Below are 21807 nucleotides of genomic sequence, written 5' to 3' on the forward strand. Positions count from 1 at the left end.
TTGGCTATGTAGGAATATACCGCAAGATAAAATGTGTCAGAAGACATTATTAAACTCTAAAACAGGTCTCATCGTCAAGGCTCATGTCAAGCCTCCTTTGCTCATTGTCTAAAACTGTTACCTTCTCAAGTGTATAGCCTGGGTATCCTTTGAATTTAACATCATTACATAAACTGAGTATCTGTGAGCATTAATAGATTGGGCTTACAGTTGTTTAAGTCATAAAAAATGATATATTCTAACACCTACCCACATTTAGAGCCCTCTAGAACCTCCCCAAAATGAGATGATAGTTAAATATTTTATCAGTTCACATTTATGGTGACCTCATGAGACTCCAGAGGGTAACACAAAAAAAGAACAGATTTATCTTCAATACTTGCCTGCTCACTTTCATTATCAAGTCACAAGTGTATTATGCAATGAATCAATGAATAAGAAATCAGAAGTAATGTAAGTAACATAGATTTTTGTTAAATGAATCTTGAGAACCCAATCATAAAACACCCTAATAGTCTTTATGTATGGGAATAAATTACTAATAAGCCTATTCCAGAAAAAGAGCTTTCTTTAAAAAATTACATCTTTTTAATGACAATAATTTCAAACTCAGAAAACATTTGTAAGAATAAGAATGGTTCCAAGAAAATTTCTTAACTCTTCACCCAGACCTGCATATTTGTTAACATTTTGACGTTTAACGAGAGAAGAGCTCCTAAGAAAGGATTCAAAAGAAGTCATCATGGCAAATTTCGTAATGGTGAAGTTTTCGAGCAGTATTTACTTAGAATTTCCACACAGAGCAGTGTGAGGCCAACACCAGGGAATAATGTAATCCCTGCCCTTGAAGAACCATGTGATCAACTCAGAGAGGAAGAGACAGGCATCGGATGCCAATGGATCGTGAGCTCACAAGCATATCAGAAACAGTAACTGTCAAAATGATGTGAGAGTAACACGGCACAAAGAAGTAATCAGATGTAAACCTGTGGTAAACAAGGAGAACGCTCCACTGAAATAGGTTTTAAACCAAGTTCTAAGTGAGAAGGCCTGTGATTGTCAAGAATAGGTCATTCTGCACACAGAAGGATGGGAAATTCAAGGGCATGGAAGGAGCTGTACTTGGGGGCAGAAAAAAGATTCAGATCGTGCTTCCTAAGATTCCTCATAAAAAATTTTAAAGGAAAGATTTTTATCACATTTCATGTAGAAGAAAATCTGAACCTCACAGTTATCAAGCTGGAGACATAAAAGTAATACCCTCAGGCCTAATTTTCTTAGTTGTAAACCAAGTCACAGAACCTTTGCAGCTTTTATATTAAGTATTTATAATAAATGGAGAAAGAAACAACTTCATATTAAGAGGAAATGCCCTTATAATTCAGGCTTCAATAAGACTAACTGTAATAGGGCTTGAAAATGACAGAAAATAGAATAGCTAAGAGCCTATAAGTCTAAATAAACAGTGATTACTTCCATAAAACAAGGTGTTCCTCTGCAATTATTAAGGAAAAGTGCTTCATAGATCTTATTTCCAGAAGCCAATTATTCAGAGGGGAGCATGAATTTCATACCAGAATAAGGTGACAACTCCACCTCTGAACACTAATAAATTTTGCATGGAAGATGGATCTAAAGAGCACAGCAAAAATTAAAATCCAGGTTGCAGTTTCCCGGGCACTTGCCTGCATCTGCTGTGTGAGTTCCCTGGCCAGCACTGTGTCCTGAAGAGCATTCTCCCGCTGAGAGGCATCGGCAAGAACGTTCACTGTGGTTTCTGCTTCTTGTATCCACTTTAGGAAGTTCTCCAGGTCCCTGCGAGAGGCCTGGACTGTCCTCAGCTCAGCCTCCAAGGCACTCTGTCTGTCAGCGAGGCTGCAAGTAACAACACGACAGGCGCGTCTCCATTACTCACAGTGTGACAGTCCACATCATGCACACCCTAAAGAAAAATTAACAGACAGCCTCCAAGGAGCCTTTATTTATTTAACTACCTACTGTAACTGGGAGATTTATTTATATGTGCATCTTGACTAACCCTTAATAAGCGGTAATGTGAATTGTGAGAAGGGGAGAGGGAGAGAGACAGGAATATTAACAACATCACACCCATATTATAAAGTAATTATGACTGTATTTGGCAACTTGTAATTGTATAAGTTATTCCCCATACGTTTTATTTCAATACCTTAGTATTATGTCTGACACTCAAAAGGCAGTATCAATAAATATTCGTACAAATGACTAAATGAATTCTAGGAGGAAGTAAAATCTAAGAAATTAAGATACAATACAATAATGCAGAGGACATACTTTATGTATTTTAAACACTTCAGATCAATACTAACTGGTTCCTTGTGCTAATATAATAATATTATATTTGGAAGACCCTGGACATTCAAATTTTTTATAAAGCATTCATTAAACCTACAGCACAATTAAATGCAGAACTATCCTGGAGTTGCATGATTTAAGAGACACAAACACCTGTAAATCCAATCTCTGAAACTTCCTATGTCTCAAAGCCCCATAAAAAGGAAACCAACAATTTAATTTTAAAAATGGGTACCAACAATTTCAGTCTTAGGTAACTGAACCCCCACCTATTAAAATCCTGCCAATCCTCTAAGGGTTAACGGCTACTTCCTGTAGAACATCTCAGCCCAATTAGGTGTCCTTGCCCTGAGTTCATCAAAGGTCAAAACTCCTCTACATCCTCCTTCAATCACATGTATCCCGGAAAAGCCCTTAGATTATGATCTCATTTCACTCTTAAATATTACTTCAACTATATCACAGAGATTTCTTGTCTGTCCCTCTGTTCTGTAAACTCACTATGGGCAGACAGAAAGAGGGTAGTGCATCCAAGTTAGATCAGATGAGGGCTGTCTTCACCATTCCAAATACGATGTTTGTTTTAACTTGGAAAAGCTAACAAAGGATGCACTCTGAAAAAACAAGAAAATAACTCAAAAGAGGACAGAAGCAAACAAACAAACAAAAACCTCCACGAGACCCTAGGAGGAAAGCACAGAAAATCCCCAGGGTAATGGCGGTGCAGCAGGCCTAGAAAGCTGTCTCCAGAAGAGACGTCTACAAGAAAAAGCACTGGAAGTGACAGACTGCTTAATGCTATTGACCTTGTAGGAAACTGTACTGTCAGGCCATTGGAAAATGTGGGAAGAATTAGCAATAGGTGGGAAGAATTAGCAATAGGTGCAAAGAAAACCAAGTGCATAAAAACAAGGCAATTATTAATTTCAGGTAAAATAAGAGAAGCAGCAAAATTATAGTGCTTGGCTGTTAATGATATTTAGACAGGCATAATAATGTCAACAACTGAATATCTACTTCACTAAAAAGTCAATGATAAGATGGTACAGCCACTATGGAAAACAATATGGCAGCTCCTCAAACAAATAAAAATAGAATTAACACATGACCCAGCAAAGGAGAGAAAAGAGTTACCCTTAGGGAAAGAAACTGTGTGAGTAGTGAGAGACTCAGTATATTTTGTTATAAACCTTTCAGTAGTTAAAGTATTTTTTTGTCATCATAGTATATAGCTCTTTAATTTTTGATATTTAGAAGTTACCCACCAAAATTTGGGTGGTTGGTGGTGTTGGTGTTTAATCTTCCATCTAACCCTGCCCACATTTTCAATTATTAAAACAACAACTGAAAAAAAATATTAAGAATAGCCAAATAAAGGCTGTGCCAAAAAGATGCTGGCATTAAAGGAGTATACACGCTCAATTGATCAACCATGAATAGATGACTCTAATTTTAAGAACACTCATATAAAATCTAGTAATTTAAAAATTTAGTGAAGTCAAATGCTTTCATTTTACATTAATCAGTATCCTTTATTCTTAAGAATATTCACATGTACATAACAGGTTATGTGGCAAACAGCTAACATAAAAACACATCATCACGGATTAGCTCTACGAACTCTAAGAATGCCCTGACTAGGGAAAAGGATGCAAATATCTGAGACTGTTGTGGGTGAAATGAGAGATTCCTTCCACGTGAGAAACATTTATACCCTTACTTTGCACTAAGGTGCAAAATTATACCCAACAAGCACAAAGAACCAGGCAAACAGGGGAGGTGGAAAGCCTAAAAAAGTGATGCTTCAAAGGAAAAGGGAGCTAAGAGGGTCATGAGCACCTGGCCTTCGACAACATTGGGTCCGCTGGTTGGGTAATGCCAGCTGCACACTTTGGTGATCAGGGGAGCGTTCTGAATCCAGAAACTAGGGCACTTATTGTAAAACTGTCAAATTATCTACTGGTCATCAGAAGGAAATAGATTCTCCTTTAAAAATATTCACTTTGTAGGAAACTGCTGAAAAAGAACTTTTAGACGATGGTTAAGAGATAGCTACTTTGGTGGTTATGAAAGCAAAAGATTACAGGTTTTGGATCACGGCAGGCACAGCTCCCCCACTGGCTGTGACAGCTAGGGCAGCTCCCACCTCCTCAAGCATCATGTTCATCTTCCCTGAACTCTACTTGGCACACAAAGTTCTCCATGGTCTGAGTCTTGTTTGCCTTACAAGGATCATCTCATCACTCCAAGCCTCATGCTTTATCCGGCTACAAAAATGAACCAACTACTAACCCTCAAAATGGTCACTGTTTCACATCCAGAGCTCTGCTTTTTACTTCTTTTCTTTTAAATATCCTTCACATCCCTCCTTCCCCCGCCACTAGCCTTTACCATTCCACCTGGTTAACTTCTACTTACCTTCCAAACCTACGGTACCTCATTCCAAAGCACCCCATAATTTCTCTTACAGTGTCTATTAGCAGACCATTACGGCTGTCACAACAAATCACCACAAATGCAGTGGCTTAAAGCAACACAAATTTGTTCTCTCCCAGTTCTCTAGGTTAGTTTCCGATAGGGGTATCACTGGACTAAAATCAAGTCGTCAGCAGGCAGGGCTGTGCCCCTCTGTGGAGGCTCTACGGGTGAACCCATATCCTAGACTTTTCCACCCACATTCCTTGGCTTGTGGCCCCTTCTTCCATCTGCAAAGCTAACAGTGGCTGGTTGAGTCCTCACATCTCTCTGACCCACTGTCTGACTCCACCCTTCACTTTTAAGGATGGAACTGGGTCCATCCAGATGATTCAGGATACTTTTCCCACCTTTGCAGACCATTCTTCTGCCTTATATCGTTAATCATGACTGGAAGTGACTGTTTGCTTACCTGTTTAAAGCTTCTGAATCATCAGTGCACGGTCACCCCAGGGCCTAAATACAGTAACAACCCAACAAGTATTCACTGAATAAACTAATACAAAAGTAAGAATAGCATCTCCCTTCCAAAAATATTTTAAGGAAAAAATGAAGTGTACACACAGAAAAGTATCAAGACATAGTAGGCATCCAATAAATAGCATTTTTCCTAACCTTGTATATGAATATTCCCAGTGAAATACTGGGAAATTAATCTTATATATACTATGTAAATATGCAGTTTAATAATAAATGTCCTAGGGAATTCTTAATTCACAAATAACTGGTGTCATGTTTTTTATCATCATAATCAACTATTAAAAATAATGAACACATTGAAAACTAAACTCTACTTAAAACAGTCCAAATTATCTTTATATTATTATAATAAATATACATTAAAAATTATAATCATAGTGTATATATATTAATTTATAGTTGGATTTTTGAAATTAATAAAATTTATATGAAATTCTAATAGAATATAGCTCAAAGGTATCAGTTCTCCACACCACTTATTTTACTCCTTTTTTTTTTTAAGTCTAGAATATGGTATACTTCATACTACAAGACACTACAAGAATCTTTTTATTTATTTTCAAGGAAATTTCACGTGACTTATCATAATACCATAAGGCAAAGAAAATCACTAAAATTAAGAGGCTCAGGAATATACGTGCACTTCAGGACACAGGCTAAGAAACTACCTTTAATGCCCTCTGTACGTGGCTCTCAGAAGAAAATGACCTAATTCTACCATGTCTGCCATTTACTAGCTAAATACCTTGGGGTAATTCACCTCAAGTCTCCAATTTTTTTTTTTTTTCCATTCTCAAAGTAAGAAGCTTGGAGTAGTTGAGTAAAGGGTCCATGTCAGAATCTCTAAGGGGTCCTTTTAAAACTACATAATCCATCACAGAGATTATAAAACCTGCTAAAAGAGTTCCTCCACTCTCACCCCATCCTTAGCTTCAAATTCAGCTTCATTAAGAATCCCTGCATGTAAATGAAATGTTACAGATGGGGACAGATGACTGGTGTGCAGACAGCAAAGAGGCTGGGAAGCGTTAATGTGGAAGATTCATTCCTTAAGATCACATCCAGCACTGAACTCACATTAGTCTACGATTCTCAATGCAGAGGTTCTATCTGACAGTCCTGGTTGCTACACCCCAAGCAAGATCAGAACAGAGCTGGAGGAAGCTCTGAGAAATGTAAATGAGAGTATAGCAGAAGGGGACTACCGAAGAACAAGAAATGATTTCAAATTTAGGAAATTGTGGTTGCTAGACAAAGGCAGAGAGGAGTTTCAAAAAAAAAATCTCTTTACACCTACAAATCATAAAGAACAAAGACTGACTGAAAACCTAAAAGACACAACGTCTGAAGTTCAGAAGGGTAATTTTAGCAGAAATAAAAACTTTTACTTCAAACAGAAGTGACAGACTATAGAATTCTTTAGTGCAAGAGATGGTGCAGACTGAATGTATAAATAACTTCTCAGAAAAGATTTAACGAAAGCATGGGTGACAGATTCATAATAGCTTATATTAAAAGGAACTGGGAGTTTTTAACTGTAAACTCAAAACTTTCAAAGAGATTTCTGTTATAAAAGCAACTATGATATGCTACAAAATAGCTTATAGTCATTTGGTGGCATAACAAAACATGGCCACCCACATAACTGACTTTTTAAAATGTTGTTTTAAATGTTAAATAATACTTGATTTTTAAACTACAAGATATAACATTGTTTAGTCAAGTGTGCATGTACTTATAATTGGTCGGTAGAGCGGCTGAACATAAATACATCACAAATTTTTTTTTAGACTTCAATGGAAAAGAGCATCTTAGGAAACCCACAGATATGTGTTGTGAAATTTCACTACACTTTAAAGGTGACCTTTACAGCTACATGAGATTTAAACATATTTATCTCTTCTAGAGTGGAAAATAGTAACATCAGGAGTTTGAGTGACATGTAGAAAACTTACTATGAAACAATTCTCTAAGCTTTCCAATGAGCACCTTCATGAGGTAATTTGTCCTTTGGTATATAAAATATCACTTAGCTAGAAAATACACTAAAGCGCACTTCGAGGAAATGCAGTGGATTTAATGAAGAGTTAATCACTGCAGATATCTCCAGCCATCTACGGTATTTTGTGACCAGTCTTTGCCACACAGAGGTTGAGGCAACAGCAGGCACTTAGAAATGCACTCCGTGGGGCTTAAGGAGACTGTTCTAAGCTGCTAATGCCACACTGCTGGGAAGCTTAAGAGAGGTACCCTCACCCTCACTACATAAATATTCAAGACACAGAGCTATTTCTGTGAGAGGGTTCATCTCACCACATCCTGTTTTCCTTTTAGCTAAGTCACTACCAGGCATTTGTTCTGCATTAGCCAACCAATACTGGACCATAACCCCAACACCATCCTGCACGCTCCCAACCCGCCCTAATCCACCCCCAAAACCTTTCTTCCATTAAGCCTGAAAACTCGTTCTACGACTGGCAGACTCCTCAGATCAATCCCTTCACCTTGCCTTAAAAGAAATTGGTTTCCCTAGTGGCATCAATTTGTCTGTGAGTTTTTAATGAAGTTCCTTCCTTTTTCCTCTCAGACCCTCTATGCCTCAGGGTGAGGAATGGGAATGAGGGTCCTCCCCCTTCCCACTGCCATTTCCAAGCCATCGTTCTCCGATCTTCCAGGCAAAATCCTACTCCTTCAGAGCAGAAGACGGCTATTCACTATGTTCATTTACTGACCTCCAGGTCCACGCAACTGCATGTAGTTAAAGTGGCTCACTGCCTCAGCAGGTGAGTGGAGTCTGCAATCCAACTCTAGATCTGCTTGCCAAGCCACAGGCTCTAGTGAGGGACTGCACCTCTCCCCTCCCCCAGGAAAGGGACGTGTTCAACACGTGCACCAGTGGCATTCTGGTCTCCACCCCCTTACAAATACTTTCCTCTCCCCTGCTCCCTCTCTGTCTTTCATCTGCATTCCTCCTACTTGCCTCCAAGTAGATAAGCATTGCTAAAGAACGCTACAACAGAGCTATCTTCCCTTTACATTTACTATTATAAAGCACAAACAGGCTCCCATCACTGCCCAGCACTAAAGCTCCCCTAGGAAACTCTACATCCCATCCACTTAGATTCTGACTTCACAGCTGATTCTCTCCGTCCCACCTCCAGCCTCACTGAGAGCATGCCTCACAGATCATAAAGAAAGCCGAAGTCATTGCACAATCTTTCATCCTTCTACCACTGAGGCTCCAACCCACATGCATCTGGACTCATCTGCTCATTGTCCTTCCCGTCATAATGGAAAAAGCATCCCAGCTCTTACCAAGCTCAGTTCTCCAGATCCCACCTTCTTATCAACGGAAGGACTTATTTCCTCCTCCTTTGTCCCACTGTCTTGAATCATCAATCTACTGGATCATTACCATGAGCATACCCACATGCTTTATTTACCATGTCCCATTTTAAAGAAAAGTCATTCACCTCTCTTTACCCTTTACTGACTTCCAGGTACTACCCAATCTTTCTGCCCTTCGTTACAACAAACTTCTCTAATGATCTTTCCACAAATCGTTTCTACTTCCTCACCTTCATCTCATTCTCTAGCTTCTACTCCATCACTCCCTTGAAGTTGCTCTTTTCAAAATCACCAGTAATCTCCAAGATGTGGAATTCCACAAATGGTATTGTGTCATCTGCTTAGGTTTCTCAGCCTAATTCAACATAGTGGTTCATTCCCTCTTAGAAATATTCTCCTCTCTCCAGTCCCTCTAAAAAACATTCTCTTCTTCTACTTCTGGACACCATAAATCCTGGATTTTCTTTCTATTTCATTGGAAGATCTTTCCAAGCCTTTCTTGTCCTCTTCATTTTTTGTTCCATCACCAAACCCTAGACTCAGTCAAGAACCCTCTTCTCTTCTCCATCTTTACTTTCCCCAGTGATCTTACCCAACACCACAGATTTAATCTCCAGTGTAAGTATATAGGACTCCCCAGCTCTAAGGTCTAGAACATTTGAGCTCCAGATTCACATATCTAATTATCTGTTTGACCTATATACTTGTATATCATCTAATAGGCATCTCAAATGAACATGTTAAAAATCCAGTTCTCAATTTTTTTCTCCCTGAACTCCCACAGCCTTTTCTAGTGATTGGTACCACCACTCATCCTTTTTCACAAAGTGTCATCTTAGGTTGTTTCCACTCACCCAAATAACATATCTAACCCATCGAACATCTTATCTACTTTCAAAGTACATCCCAAAGCCATCATCTTCTTTCCACCATTGTTGGCATACAATAGTCCAGGGAACCCATCTCTCACCTGGACCACAGCAATCACTTCCTTACTGGCTTTCCCAATTATTCTCTTATACCCCTAACATCTATTCCCCACATAAGGTCCAGAGAGATTAAATTTAATATGATAAATTAGACAGTGTCACCCTCTTGCTTACTGACTCCAACAGCTTCCCATTGTACTTAGAATATCCAAACTCCTTCCCTTGTTATAAAGTTCAGCATGATGTTGCCTCTGCCTCTCTTTTACTACATCTCAAGCCCTCTTATTCATTAGATTTTAACCACATTCTGTGCTATCTTCTGTCTTATGACTCTTCCATTTGCTGTTCACTCTAGAATTTTTTCAGATGGTTCCCCTTAACTTGAATTAGCTCAAGGGCTACCTCTACACTGCTTTCTAAATTTAGCGGAGCTACATAATTCCTTCTCTTATGTAGCACCTCCTTAATTTCCTCTTTCTCCAAAATAATCATCTATAATTTTATATTATTTTCTTTTTACTACTTGGCTCTTTCTATGAAAGGTAAGCTTCCTGGGGGTAGGCACAGGGCATTGTTTATGGCTGAACCTTCAGGGCTGATCACAGAGCTTGACAAAGAGAAGGTTAAATAAATAAATATTTAACTATCTAATAAATGGGAAAAAGAACAAATGAAAGCAAAGACAAAGGCTACAGGCGCTAGTCCTTTAGTTTGTTTATTACGGAGTTCAGTGCACTAAGAAAGTGTCTGCCTGCTTGAGTCTGATACTTACAAAATGAAAACATTAGCATTGTTAGGCATATACCAGAAAGACATTGTTGGTAAGTGTTTCCAAAGCAATAAAATAGTAACTGAAATATTAAAACAATGTAATGAAGAGGAAAATAAAGAGTTTAATTTTCACACTTTTCTTTACCACCAATTTCCTTCCTAGTTCAGAAGGGAAAACTAAAAATGAAACACTAGCAATGAAAATAAAAGAAACAGGCTGAAAAATAGAAGTTACTTTCAGGGAACGAAGTAAGCTTTGGAGAGGATAAATCAAGTTGACTGACCCAGATCTCTGAACCTCATATTAGTTAGTGTACAGGCTCAAAGGATAAGACTATTAGTACCTTTCACCTAAGCTCATTCATTTGGGAGTGACAGCTGCTATTCATTTAAAGAGTGTACAAGTTGGACCTGGTTGATGTCACACCATAGGACACAATCCCAGTGTGAGTTATCTCCACTGATCATAGCTAAAAGAAATTGATGAAATTGAACAATGGATAGATGCTCAAGAAAAACTTTTCATTTTTTTATTAATCAGTTGGGACAACAAATAATCACTACTGAAAAAGTAATAATAGAAATAATGAAAGTTTCAAAATATATAACAAAAATAATGGAGAAAGCAATCAAAGGTAAATTCAAACTTTTGGAATGTAATCCGTTTTCAAAACAGTCAAGGGCTTCACAAATTCAGTCTTTGGTACACGCAGTATTTATATAACCTCTTGTAAACTACATGCATTCCATATGTCCAGCAGGCCATTATTAATAAGTTAATGAACATAAATTAGAAAGACAGGGTCATTTCAAAAGAATTCAAAAAAATTCCTTCACTAGATAAATCTGTATTTATGGCTCTCACATGAAACAAATTTTTAAAAATCCTACACCCTTTCCTTCCAGGACGGTTAGACTTCTGCTTAGGCAGAAAACACTTAAATGCATAGTAAATTCAGCAACTGTGATGATTTTACTAGCTGCTGTGGTCTGAATGTGTCTGTCCTCCCCAAATTCCTATGTTCAAATCCTCATGTCCAGTACAACCATATTAGGAGACTGGTCAGCCTCAGGAGGATGATTAGGTTATGAGGGCAGAGCCCTTGTGAATGAGATTAATGCCTTTGTATAAGAGGCCTGTGGGAGCTCTCTTACCCCTTCTGCCATGTGGGGCTATGAGAAGTCAGCTACCCAGAAGAGGGTCCTTATTCAACCATGCTGGTACCCTGATCTCCAGAACCACAAGAAGCACATTTCTGTTGTTTATAAGACACCCTGTGTGCAGTGTTCTGTTAGAGCAGCCCGAACAGACTAAGGCACTGACCAAGAAAATTGCATTTTCTGAAAGTTTCATCTGGTAATAAACATTTAGAATATCTATACTGCATTCAGTAAATGAGATAATCAACGCTTTCATCATTAACGTTAAGTAGAGACTGTTCAAAATGACTACAAACGATTGACGATGACTCAACCTTCTGCTAATTTAACCATAGACAGTGCTGCAAAACAGACTGAAGGGCAATAGCTTTTACGGAACACAGAATATGACGGAGCAGATGATGATAATCTGGGGTAACCCTTTGTTGAGCACATATCATGTAGGAGGAATCTTTAGACATAATTTTTGATCCTCAAAATAATCTTATCCATTAGATATACCCTCTATTTTACAATCAAGGAATTGAGACTCAGTCAGTTGAAATAACTTGGTCAAGGTTCACACAGGTGGTTAAGTGGGTAAGTTGGGATGTTAATCAAGGATCGCCAGATACTGAATAGCCAGTGTGCTTTCTGTCCTGCCTGTACAAACTGAGAAATGCCTTAAAATGAGCAACGAAAGATGGCTTCCAGGGGATAAGGGCAAAGAGAAAAATACATAATAACTAATGATCTATAAGATATTCTTTATAACATAAAGTTATATTGTCTCATTTCCTTCACAATATTTCAGTATAAATAACTCTGTGTGTATATGTATGTGGGCAAGTGTGTGTGTGTGTGTGTGTGTGTGTGTGTGTATACATACACAAATACATGAACATATGCACTCCAGGATTAAAATAATATTTCAGACCTAAATGAGATCTCTACACTCCAAAAGTTACTATAAGTGCATTTCAACTATCATTATCTCAATTGGTGTTACAAAATTTGTTAATTGGTATTAAGAGATGGAAGAAAAAAATTTCACCAGTGAAAAGAGCAGTGGTCATGATATGCCAATTAGTTCAAAATGTCAGAGACAGAACAGTTGTTTAAAGAATCCAAAATATTGGGAGCCAGCCACGTTTCAGAATTAAGGATTTTTTGTACATTAGAAAGCTATTATTGTAAATGTATCTATATGACTTACTACCCCCAACCACGGTCGGAGGTGGCCAACACATTACTGTTTCTGTGGCCAGAAACAAGGCTATTCACACAATTCACACTAAGCAGGATAAATGAAGACTGTAATAAATAGCCTCCTGTCAATTCAAAGCTTCCTGTTATCAGAGCGCACTGGATTCTGTGTTGTAGATAAGGTGTTGTGGACCTGTAACTGTGAATGGCCAGATTACTTAGTCCAATTGCAGTGCATACAAAACGTATCCTTTGAGAGCTGACATTAAACTTCACACTTTATGCTGCAATAACGGTGTTCCCTGTGCAAGTATACTAACCCTTCACCTCCAGAATCTGGCTGACAACAATGTAAATTCAGAATATGGCTGGGAGACAAGCCATGGTCTGAGGCCTCTCAGGGGACATGAGGTCAGGCACAGCAGCCCCGTACTGGAGACTGTTACATTTATTCAGAGCAGATGGCCCCACATCTTTCATCAGATCTGGTTTCTAAGCCCAACCACAGATAAGAACCATTAAGCGTTATCACAAAGATCTCAGAGGTGGGTACACAGAGTCATCAGCAATAGCTGATGTTCTGATAGCAAAGCAGAAAAATAAAACTGTTTTTAAAGAAAGGTAATAAATAGCCTGACTGGACAGTCAGAAAAGCTTGGATTCCAATCTGAGCTCTGCCTGTATGAGCCATGTGATCTCGGGCATTCCTTAATCTCTCCCTGCTTCAGTTCACTCATCTACATAGTGTGGATGAAAATTCTGCCTGTCTCCGATGGTTATTGTGAGGATTAAATGAGATAATGCAAGTGAAGAACTCAGCACAGAACCTGATGACGAGGAGATGCCCAATAAAATTCAAACACTGAAAACAAAGCACAAAATCGCACAAGGTATAGCAGCCTGAGTAAATCTGCTACCCATGCTACCCAGCATGGAGAGCACTGTCATCATTTAGTGTAGAAAAACGTCGTCTTGGCTCTGCTATGAAACTGTGAACGTGTCCTTTAACTTCTCTGAGCCTGACAGTGTTAGAGGGGACAAGTGTTCTCAGTGGAAAAGATAAATGGTTCCTTGGTGGGGCGGGGGTGGGAGGAGTGGAAAACAATTTACTCTTTTTATGTATAAAGCACAACTATAAAGTACAGAAACAGATACACAGTATACCCACGGTATTAAAATGTCCTGGGGGTGAAAACCTCGAAAAGGCTCCTTAGGGGAATGAGAATGTACAAAAGACTGAGAAACACTGGTTTAAATCAACTGTAAGGTCATGCATAGCTCTTACAGTTCCTTAATTATATTTTCATAACAATAATGCCAAGAATTCAAAAAATGTTTCATGTAGGTTCACGTACTTTGTTTAAGAAGGCATGGAAAGATTTGTGTATTCTCAAAAGACCGCCAATTAAACAGCTAAAAATTGTCAATATTTAAAGGAGAAAATTCTGGCAATACATAGAATTCCCAGCCATCACTCATGACGGGATCCTGTGAGCCACAGTTTTGTTGTATTTCCTCTGCTTTATAGATAATAATATACCTAAATCACGTCAAATTTTAACATGTTTACTATTTCCTCCCAAAATGCAGAAGGAAAATAGAATAAAGACAATGACTTGTAACCACCATTAAATTGGAACACTGTGGTCGTCTTAGCTATGATAAATGAAAGATCACCTTGGAATATAATTCATTTTTAATTGCCTCTTCCATCTAATCTAACTACTGCTGTAGGCTGTCTTAAAATACTTACAAAGCGAAAGCAAAAAAAGAAGTGGAGTTGCTAAATAAAGCAGACCACACATCCCTAAGTGATCAGTTTTTCTGGTATCGTTCACAATAAAAACAAAGTCATAATTCTTATATGTGGAATTTTTGGAAACAGAGATAAAATGTGCTTAAGGACAAACTCTCTTAGAGTGTTAAGGCTGTGTTTCTTAATTGAGATACAACTGACATACAACATTGTATTAATTTGAGGAGTACAACACAATGATTTGATATATGTTGCAAAATGATTGGCATAATAAACGTACCTAACATCCATCACTGCACAGTTACACAGTTTTTTTCTTATGATGAGAACTTTCAAGACCTATTTAGTGACTTTGAAATATACAATAGAGCACTGTTAACTATAGTCACCATGCTGTATGTTACACCCCTAGAACTTACTTATCTTGTAACTGGAAGTTTGTACTTTAAAGCTGTTTTTACTGCCCCCTCTTCGCTGTCTTAGTTTTGAGATCCCTACTATATCCAAACAACCTGTTATAACAAAAGAAAAGCAGCTGTACTAAAATGCTGGAACGCTCACTGGTATAAACACATTCTGCTTTAACCGCTTTGAAGTTTCATATTTGCTACCCTCGTCTTATTTTCTCCGGAATCTTAGCTATACAAAGCAACTCATTCATTTTCCTGCAGTGCCTCATAATTCTTTTCTTTGAGCTTCCCAAAAATCTATTTTAGAGATTCTAACCAAAACTGGTATTCTAAAAATGTATAAAAACACCTCCATATTAAACTGTTATTAAATGCCTGGCCATCCTTTATTACCAGTATATATCCTAAAATGTTCTAATGTTATCCATTTTATTCCTTGCAAAATAAATGTGTTTTTTTATACCAAATCAGCTTTCAGGCAGTTGCATCTGAATATATAAAGATGTGTGTGAAACCATAATTTCATTTAGACACAGGTACTCCCAGTACTATGCAGGAAGTAAACACTTTTTTACTGATGATGAATATAAATACGCAATCTTAAAGAGATGCTAACCACTGTTTATAGTACCTCAAATTCTAGGTGTTCAAGTGACAGAAAAATTTCTCTTATAAACACACATGCTATTTTAGTCTGTCCCAAATACACTGACTAGACAGAGTAATGGGAAGAAAAGACAACAAATTAGTTGAAGCCCAACATACACAGAGTGTATTTCAGGAGTCTGGTGTGGATCCATGTGTTTCCAGCCTCAGTCAAGGATCACATGGCCAAATGGCACAGTATTTTCATTAACATTAGGGAAAATATTACCCTGGTGCATCTGTAAATACTTAAATGTTCATTACTGTCAGAGTACTTCAAGATATATTGTGGGTAATGCCGAGAGGCATACGAAAATCAGAACACATAAAATGATGACTGGCATGGTTCAGACTTATTCAAGGAAAAACTCCATGGTAGCAATTCAAGTGGCTACTGTAAATACACATTCTGTATTACATGTGATAAAAAATAATAATAATAATAATAAAATGCACTTCTAGGAGTCACAGGTTTGGCATGTTCCCACGAGAAAGCCAAAGCAATCAAATTCTTAACTTGACAACACACATACACCTGCCAGGGCCTTGGCGTTACCTTTGTTTTAGATTGATCCATGATGTTTTTAAGTACTCAGTGGTTTCTTTCACATTCCTTGTGTCATCACTACCATATTCCTCCAGCAGTTTCTGCAGGACATTCTCAAATGCCATTACGATACCATCACCAGGACCCATTTCTTGAAGCAACATCTACGGTGTAATTTTCAGGTGTAATTGTTAGAATGGGTCACACAACAACAAGTATTACCAAAATACTGGTCTTTCCAGTAGGTTTTAACATATTTTAGACACAGATATTAAAAGAAGAAAACAGATTATTAAACTCTTGCATGTAAGCTTAAACAAAAATTATTCTGGAAATGAAAAGAAAAATGTCTAAGAAAGTGATCAAGTAGGTTATCATTTGTTCCTTTTTGATATATTTTACTTCCTCAAATCGTTTGTCTTTTTCATTCCTCCTGCTATGCTTCTGACCCTGAGAGGAACATGCATCTTACAGGAACGCACTTACTACAGAGTTAGTTTGTCTACAGGCGCTTGGAGAGATGGAAAGGGCATATGAAAGTCTCTGTTCTCTTGCCTCAGATCCCTGTATATGTTTACAAAGTTAATTGCTAGGGTGGATGAAGTCACCAAGCAAGGTTTACTGAGAGTTGCTTGACTAAACTAAATGGATGTTGTGTATCCACAGGCATTGGTTCCATGACACACTTTTTCGACCTCTGAGAGCCACTGCATCAATATATTCCCCATTAAATCTAAATGACAAATGAATCTTCCTAAAATGATTTTTGTAGCAACTGGCAGAAAAATCCACCCTAAAGTTCCAGAAGAAAAGAACCACAATGCTGATTAGAAAAGAACATTCTGGATATGATGATTGAAACATTGATATCACTATTAATTATATTCCTCTAGTTGAGTGTCCATGGGCTTTGCTGGCGATTAGTCTGGAGACGTTCGGCGAAAACAAGTAAGTAGACAGCATAAATACAGAGAATGAGCCAGGAAACCAGGACACCCGGCCCCTTGCTTTTTAAACTGTAACCACAGAAATCTACACGTGTGAAGAATAAAAACATACTCTCGTGTTTTGGATTCTGCTTCCCACATATTCTTCATTATATCCCTCACAAATGCACACTTTCATCTTAGGTTATCTGAAGGGCAGATAAATTTTACACCAAAATATAACCTAACAACCATCACCGCCAATTCAAGAATATTTTCTCTGACCATAGAGGGATGTAAAGCAGCACTTTAAAACCACCATAAGTGCTCAATATCAACTCGGTAATCAAACTGATCACAGGACAGGTACCTGCTATGGTGCTGCTGGTAAAATGATTTGGTTACAAAGGTATTAAAAGAAGCTAAACTCACTTACTACCTGATTTGTTCACTACAGTAGCCTGCAAATGAAAGCCTCAGGAGATTTCATAAATTAAAAATAACCTCCAGGGTAGACATGGAAGGGAGAAAAAGGAGGGTTTCTGGAATCCTGAAAATGTTTTCTTTCTACATGCTGGTTCATGAGTGAATTCCATTTGCAAAGAGTCAGTGAGCGCTAAATCTAAGCTACATCTGCATTCCTACTTGTTCTGCCTTCAGAAATTTTTCGAAAATCTTCCTGGTCAAATTCTTTATATAAGTTTCAGTGTGTATTCTAAGCACTTGGGAAAACATTAAGACAAGGTCCTAAAAATTACAGTTAACAATTGAACACAAAAGCCCATCCCACACATTAATAATGCCAAAAAGCATCTCATGAGTCTTACCTGATTATCAGAAATTTGTTTGAGCAGGGGCTCCCAGCGGGCTTGCTGCAGAATATAGAGGCGCGCCTCGTACTTCCTCATGAGCTCCTCGGTCTCTTCCCGGTGGTCGTCCCACTGCAGACTGTCAATGACCATGTCCTCCAGCTGCTGCTGCCTCAATTCCACACCATGCTGGGTGCTGTCCCACTGGGTCTTGACCTTTTCCACTGTCGGAAGCATCATAAAAAATAACCCCAGAAAGTAACCATCAGGAAAGGGAAAAATACCTGATGCCAAATTTATCATAAATAAGGTTAAATATAGAAAAGAAAAAGGAGGCAAGTTGATACATTTTAAAGGAATTTAATACATGTCTGCCACACCATACAAGTGATCTACTTCTGAAACCTTGAAGAAAAAATCCTGAATTAAACTCTATTTTAAAGGCATTAAAATATCTCACAATAAAAATATCTACTATTATAAATGGATACACCAATAATTATGCAGAAAATAAATTCCTATCTAGTTTATATTTACAGAACATGGTTGAAGAAGGTAGAGTTTAACAGTACTTTATGTTAGAACTTTATGACCATAGATATAATCACTCAGCATCCTCAAAGGAAATGCTCTAAGCTAGTCTTATTTTAAAAGAAAACAAGCTATTTAAGAATACTTTTCACATTTGTTTTACTGCAGCATGAAACCTCTCCAAAAGGAAGTATTTTTATATATTCAAGAGAAACACTAAAAGTAAATTAGATTCAAGTTCTATGTATCCAGCAGTTCTTTATCATAAAAAAAATCTGTATTGGCTCTTCTCTCTCTTTTTTATTATTGTTTCTTTTTCTTTCTCTTTTTTTCTCTCTCTCTCTCCTCCTCTTCTTTCCCCTACTTTCTCTCCTCTTCAATTTTTTTAACGTGGAGTTAAGGAAAAAGAGATCTAAGGAAACGTAAACTTTTGATTAATTACTTCAGGGGCAGTCCATGACTTGATGTGAAGTACGAGTAAGCAATACCTTTAAGTATCTTCAACAACCCAATGATAATAAGTACGTAGAAGGTTAGAAACAAACATCTAAAAGATGCTTTGCATGCCAGAAAGACTGAAGGGCTGCAGTTAAATTCCAGGACAAGAAGAACTTAACTACAAACTAAGACTGCAGCTAAGTCATAGTGAGAACTTTTGAATCATACAGGGTTACAGTAAACCATAAGAGCTATCAATTTAAGATTGTTCAGAAAATTAAGTAAATTATACTTATGTGTAATAACTTTAAAAAAATTATTCAGAGAGATTATCTGTTTTATGCTGTCTTATTTAACAGTTTAAGTAAATTGCTTAAGTTTGTAACTTAAGGACAGCACTAATTTATCATAATATTCTATTTGTCAGTTAAAAAGTTACATAAAGTACTTATGACCAATTCTATAACTAATGGAATCCTTTAATGCTGAGTAAATAAAACTAAAGATTGGAAGCGACACCAAGTATCACAGGCTTATTATAAAAAATAAGAAAATTATCCCATTCACTGAGAATGAGTGCTAAAAGCAGGTTACCACTACAGGTACCACCCTCCGGCTGAGACTGCTTTTCCATATAATGAATAGGGTGGAAACCAGGGAGCCTCTATATCAAAAAAATAGAGAGAAAACAAAAAGAGAGTTAAACTGGAAAAGGAAGATATTCGGGAGAAGGAAACCTTTAAGACATTTTGGACAGAGAGGTGGTGGAAAAAACTTAAGATGGTTGAGAAAGCAAAATGGAGACGGTTTTGTAAGCATTTTGGTGCCACCAAAGCAGAGAAGCTGCCTTTGCCATGTGACAGCAAACAGGGTCACTCCAGAGTTCCCGAACAGGCACAAGCAATCCATCAATTAATAAAAAGAGGGAGAAAGAAGGAAAATGGTTTATTTTGTAAAAAATAAACCAACACTGAGACACTAAAAGTTCCCTGCTAACTCATCTCTTAACCTTGTTGCTGCCACATTTATTTTGAAATTGAAACACTTTTTACAGGGGGAAGAGCTGACTTCCTTCCCTTCAGAAATATTAGACAAGGTAATAATATACCTTCCAGTCTGTGTTCTGCTACGAATATCTACTGAGTACGTGATTTGTACTGGGCACTGTGGGAGCCCTCGGGGCCTAAAAGGTGAGTGTTCACAATCTATGGAGCGGAGAGAGAATTAAAGTAACTGTGGGATCTACAGTGAAATGATGGGGAAAGGCCGCAGCAGGTACCAAAGACAGAAAATACAGTTCATCAGGGACTAGAAGAGGGTGGGAAAGACTTCACAAAGGGGATGGCATTTTAGCTGCAGAGCAGAATCTCACCTGGGGAGAAAAGGCCAAAAGGCAAAAAAAAAAAAAAATAATAATAATGTGAATAAAGGTAAGGAGACTAAGAAATGTCAGGACATTTTAAAGAATGCGTACAGCACAGAACAGCTACAGACAGTGCTGAGGGCTAAAGCGAGAGAGGGGATGATGGAAGCAGACAGCGACTGTCCCTGCGTGACCTCCCTGAGAATTTAGACTTTGTTTTGTATGTCGTACAGATTTAGTAAACGCTTTTAAGCCAGAAAGCAAATTTGAAACAGACAGCTTTGCTGCTGCTGTTACATACTTAATTTTTGTGTTGTTTTATTTTATATTTAAAGTATTCCCAAATTAGTGCCATGCACACAGGTACATAGTAGTTGTTCAATAAACATTTTTGGAATGAATTTTGAGAAGGTGAGTTTAAAAAGATGGTAAGATTTGGTTTTAGTGAATATAACAGAAGAATGGATTTGCATTCCTATGGGTTTCTCTAACTTTAGGGGGGTTTTGGTTCCTTTAAAAGAAATCCTAACTTAAAAGAAAAAAAATCCAATGTATAGATAATTACTAAAAGTAATGATGTTAATACTTTAAGGAATTCATAAGGAAATTATGATAATGTTCACAAAAACTAAAAAAAAAAAAGCCACAGGAAAGCTATTTTATTAATAAAGAGTATTAAATATCAAATTATCAAATAATAATTTCTGGTTGAAAATCTTCAAAAATGTGCACATCTGTGTGTGTGTGCATGTGTGTGTGACCATTTTCAGGGAAAGTGGATGATGATATAAAATTTTTTTAAAAAACTTACATTTTTCTGTGATTGCTGTTCTCACGTCAGAACTGGAAGTTTTATTTTTCAAATTCTGTGCCAATGTGAAAACATAATCAAGCTGAGGATGGCGCTGCTCTAAGTCAGCCTTTGTGATCTGTTAAGACAAAATGATTATTAAGATAGGTTAATAAGCCACATAATGAGGATCCTATCAGAGCAAAACGTGTGCTGACCTCAAAGCTGCTGTTCTCCCGTCAGAGGCAATGAGGCATCAGTGATGTGGCCGAGAAAGTGCAGAATCTGGAGTCAGAGATCCTACGTTCAAATCTCAGCTCTCCCTCTTACCACCTGGATCGCCACGCAAGGCGCTTTACCGCTCTGTTTTTGTTTTCACAAAAAAGAAACAATAAAATGCTTACAGTTCAGTGATACCAAGTCTGAGGAGGTTTAATGAAGAAAATCCCTTTGAAAACTAAGAAGTACTTTCAGAACATTTGTAGTGATGCCTGCTGCTGAGGCTTCGCATTGTCCGCCCTCCAGCAGAGGTGGAGTGTCAGAAAGATGCTCATGGGAATAACTGCAAATCAGACCATCTCAGACATGACAAACTGCCGCTCTAGTAACTCTGTGCCTCTTAGTAAGGGTAAAAATGGGAGAAAAGCTAGCAACAGCAGCAAAATGGTGTGTTTTAAGTACATAACTAATGAATAGCCATAAAGATTAGAAAACACAATTTCCGGTAAGTACAAATAGTGTGGCAAAGATTCTCTCCCAGAGCATCCTCTGTGTGAATTCACTAATTTTGCAGATTTTAGTGATTCCTATAGTATCAAATTATTGTTTCTAAATGGCTTATTTGCAACCTCTAATCCTGAAACCCAGAGAGGCATTTCAACGAATGCTGCTCATTTCTTCCTAAGTGGC

The 21807-nt window shown here is 37.7% G+C and overlaps 1 protein-coding gene across 12 annotated transcripts in view; it reads right to left on the minus strand.

Moving 5' to 3' along the window:
* UTRN (utrophin) overlaps window positions 1-21807 on the minus strand; it is a 457624-nt gene that overhangs the window by 224962 nt on the left and 210855 nt on the right. For all 12 annotated transcript variants that reach the window (XM_064486618.1, XM_064486616.1, XM_010983720.3 and 9 more), the window contains 4 exons: window positions 20920-21037; window positions 17795-18000; window positions 16051-16205; window positions 1686-1875 (listed from right to left, as the gene is read on the minus strand). In XM_064486618.1, the coding sequence (XP_064342688.1) occupies window positions 1686-1875; window positions 16051-16205; window positions 17795-18000; window positions 20920-21037 (669 nt within the window). The remainder of the gene's footprint in view (window positions 1-1685; window positions 1876-16050; window positions 16206-17794; window positions 18001-20919; window positions 21038-21807) is intronic.

Source organism: Camelus dromedarius, chromosome 6 (genome assembly GCF_036321535.1).
Source record: "Camelus dromedarius isolate mCamDro1 chromosome 6, mCamDro1.pat, whole genome shotgun sequence".
NCBI classification, from domain to species: Eukaryota; Metazoa; Chordata; class Mammalia; order Artiodactyla; family Camelidae; genus Camelus; species Camelus dromedarius.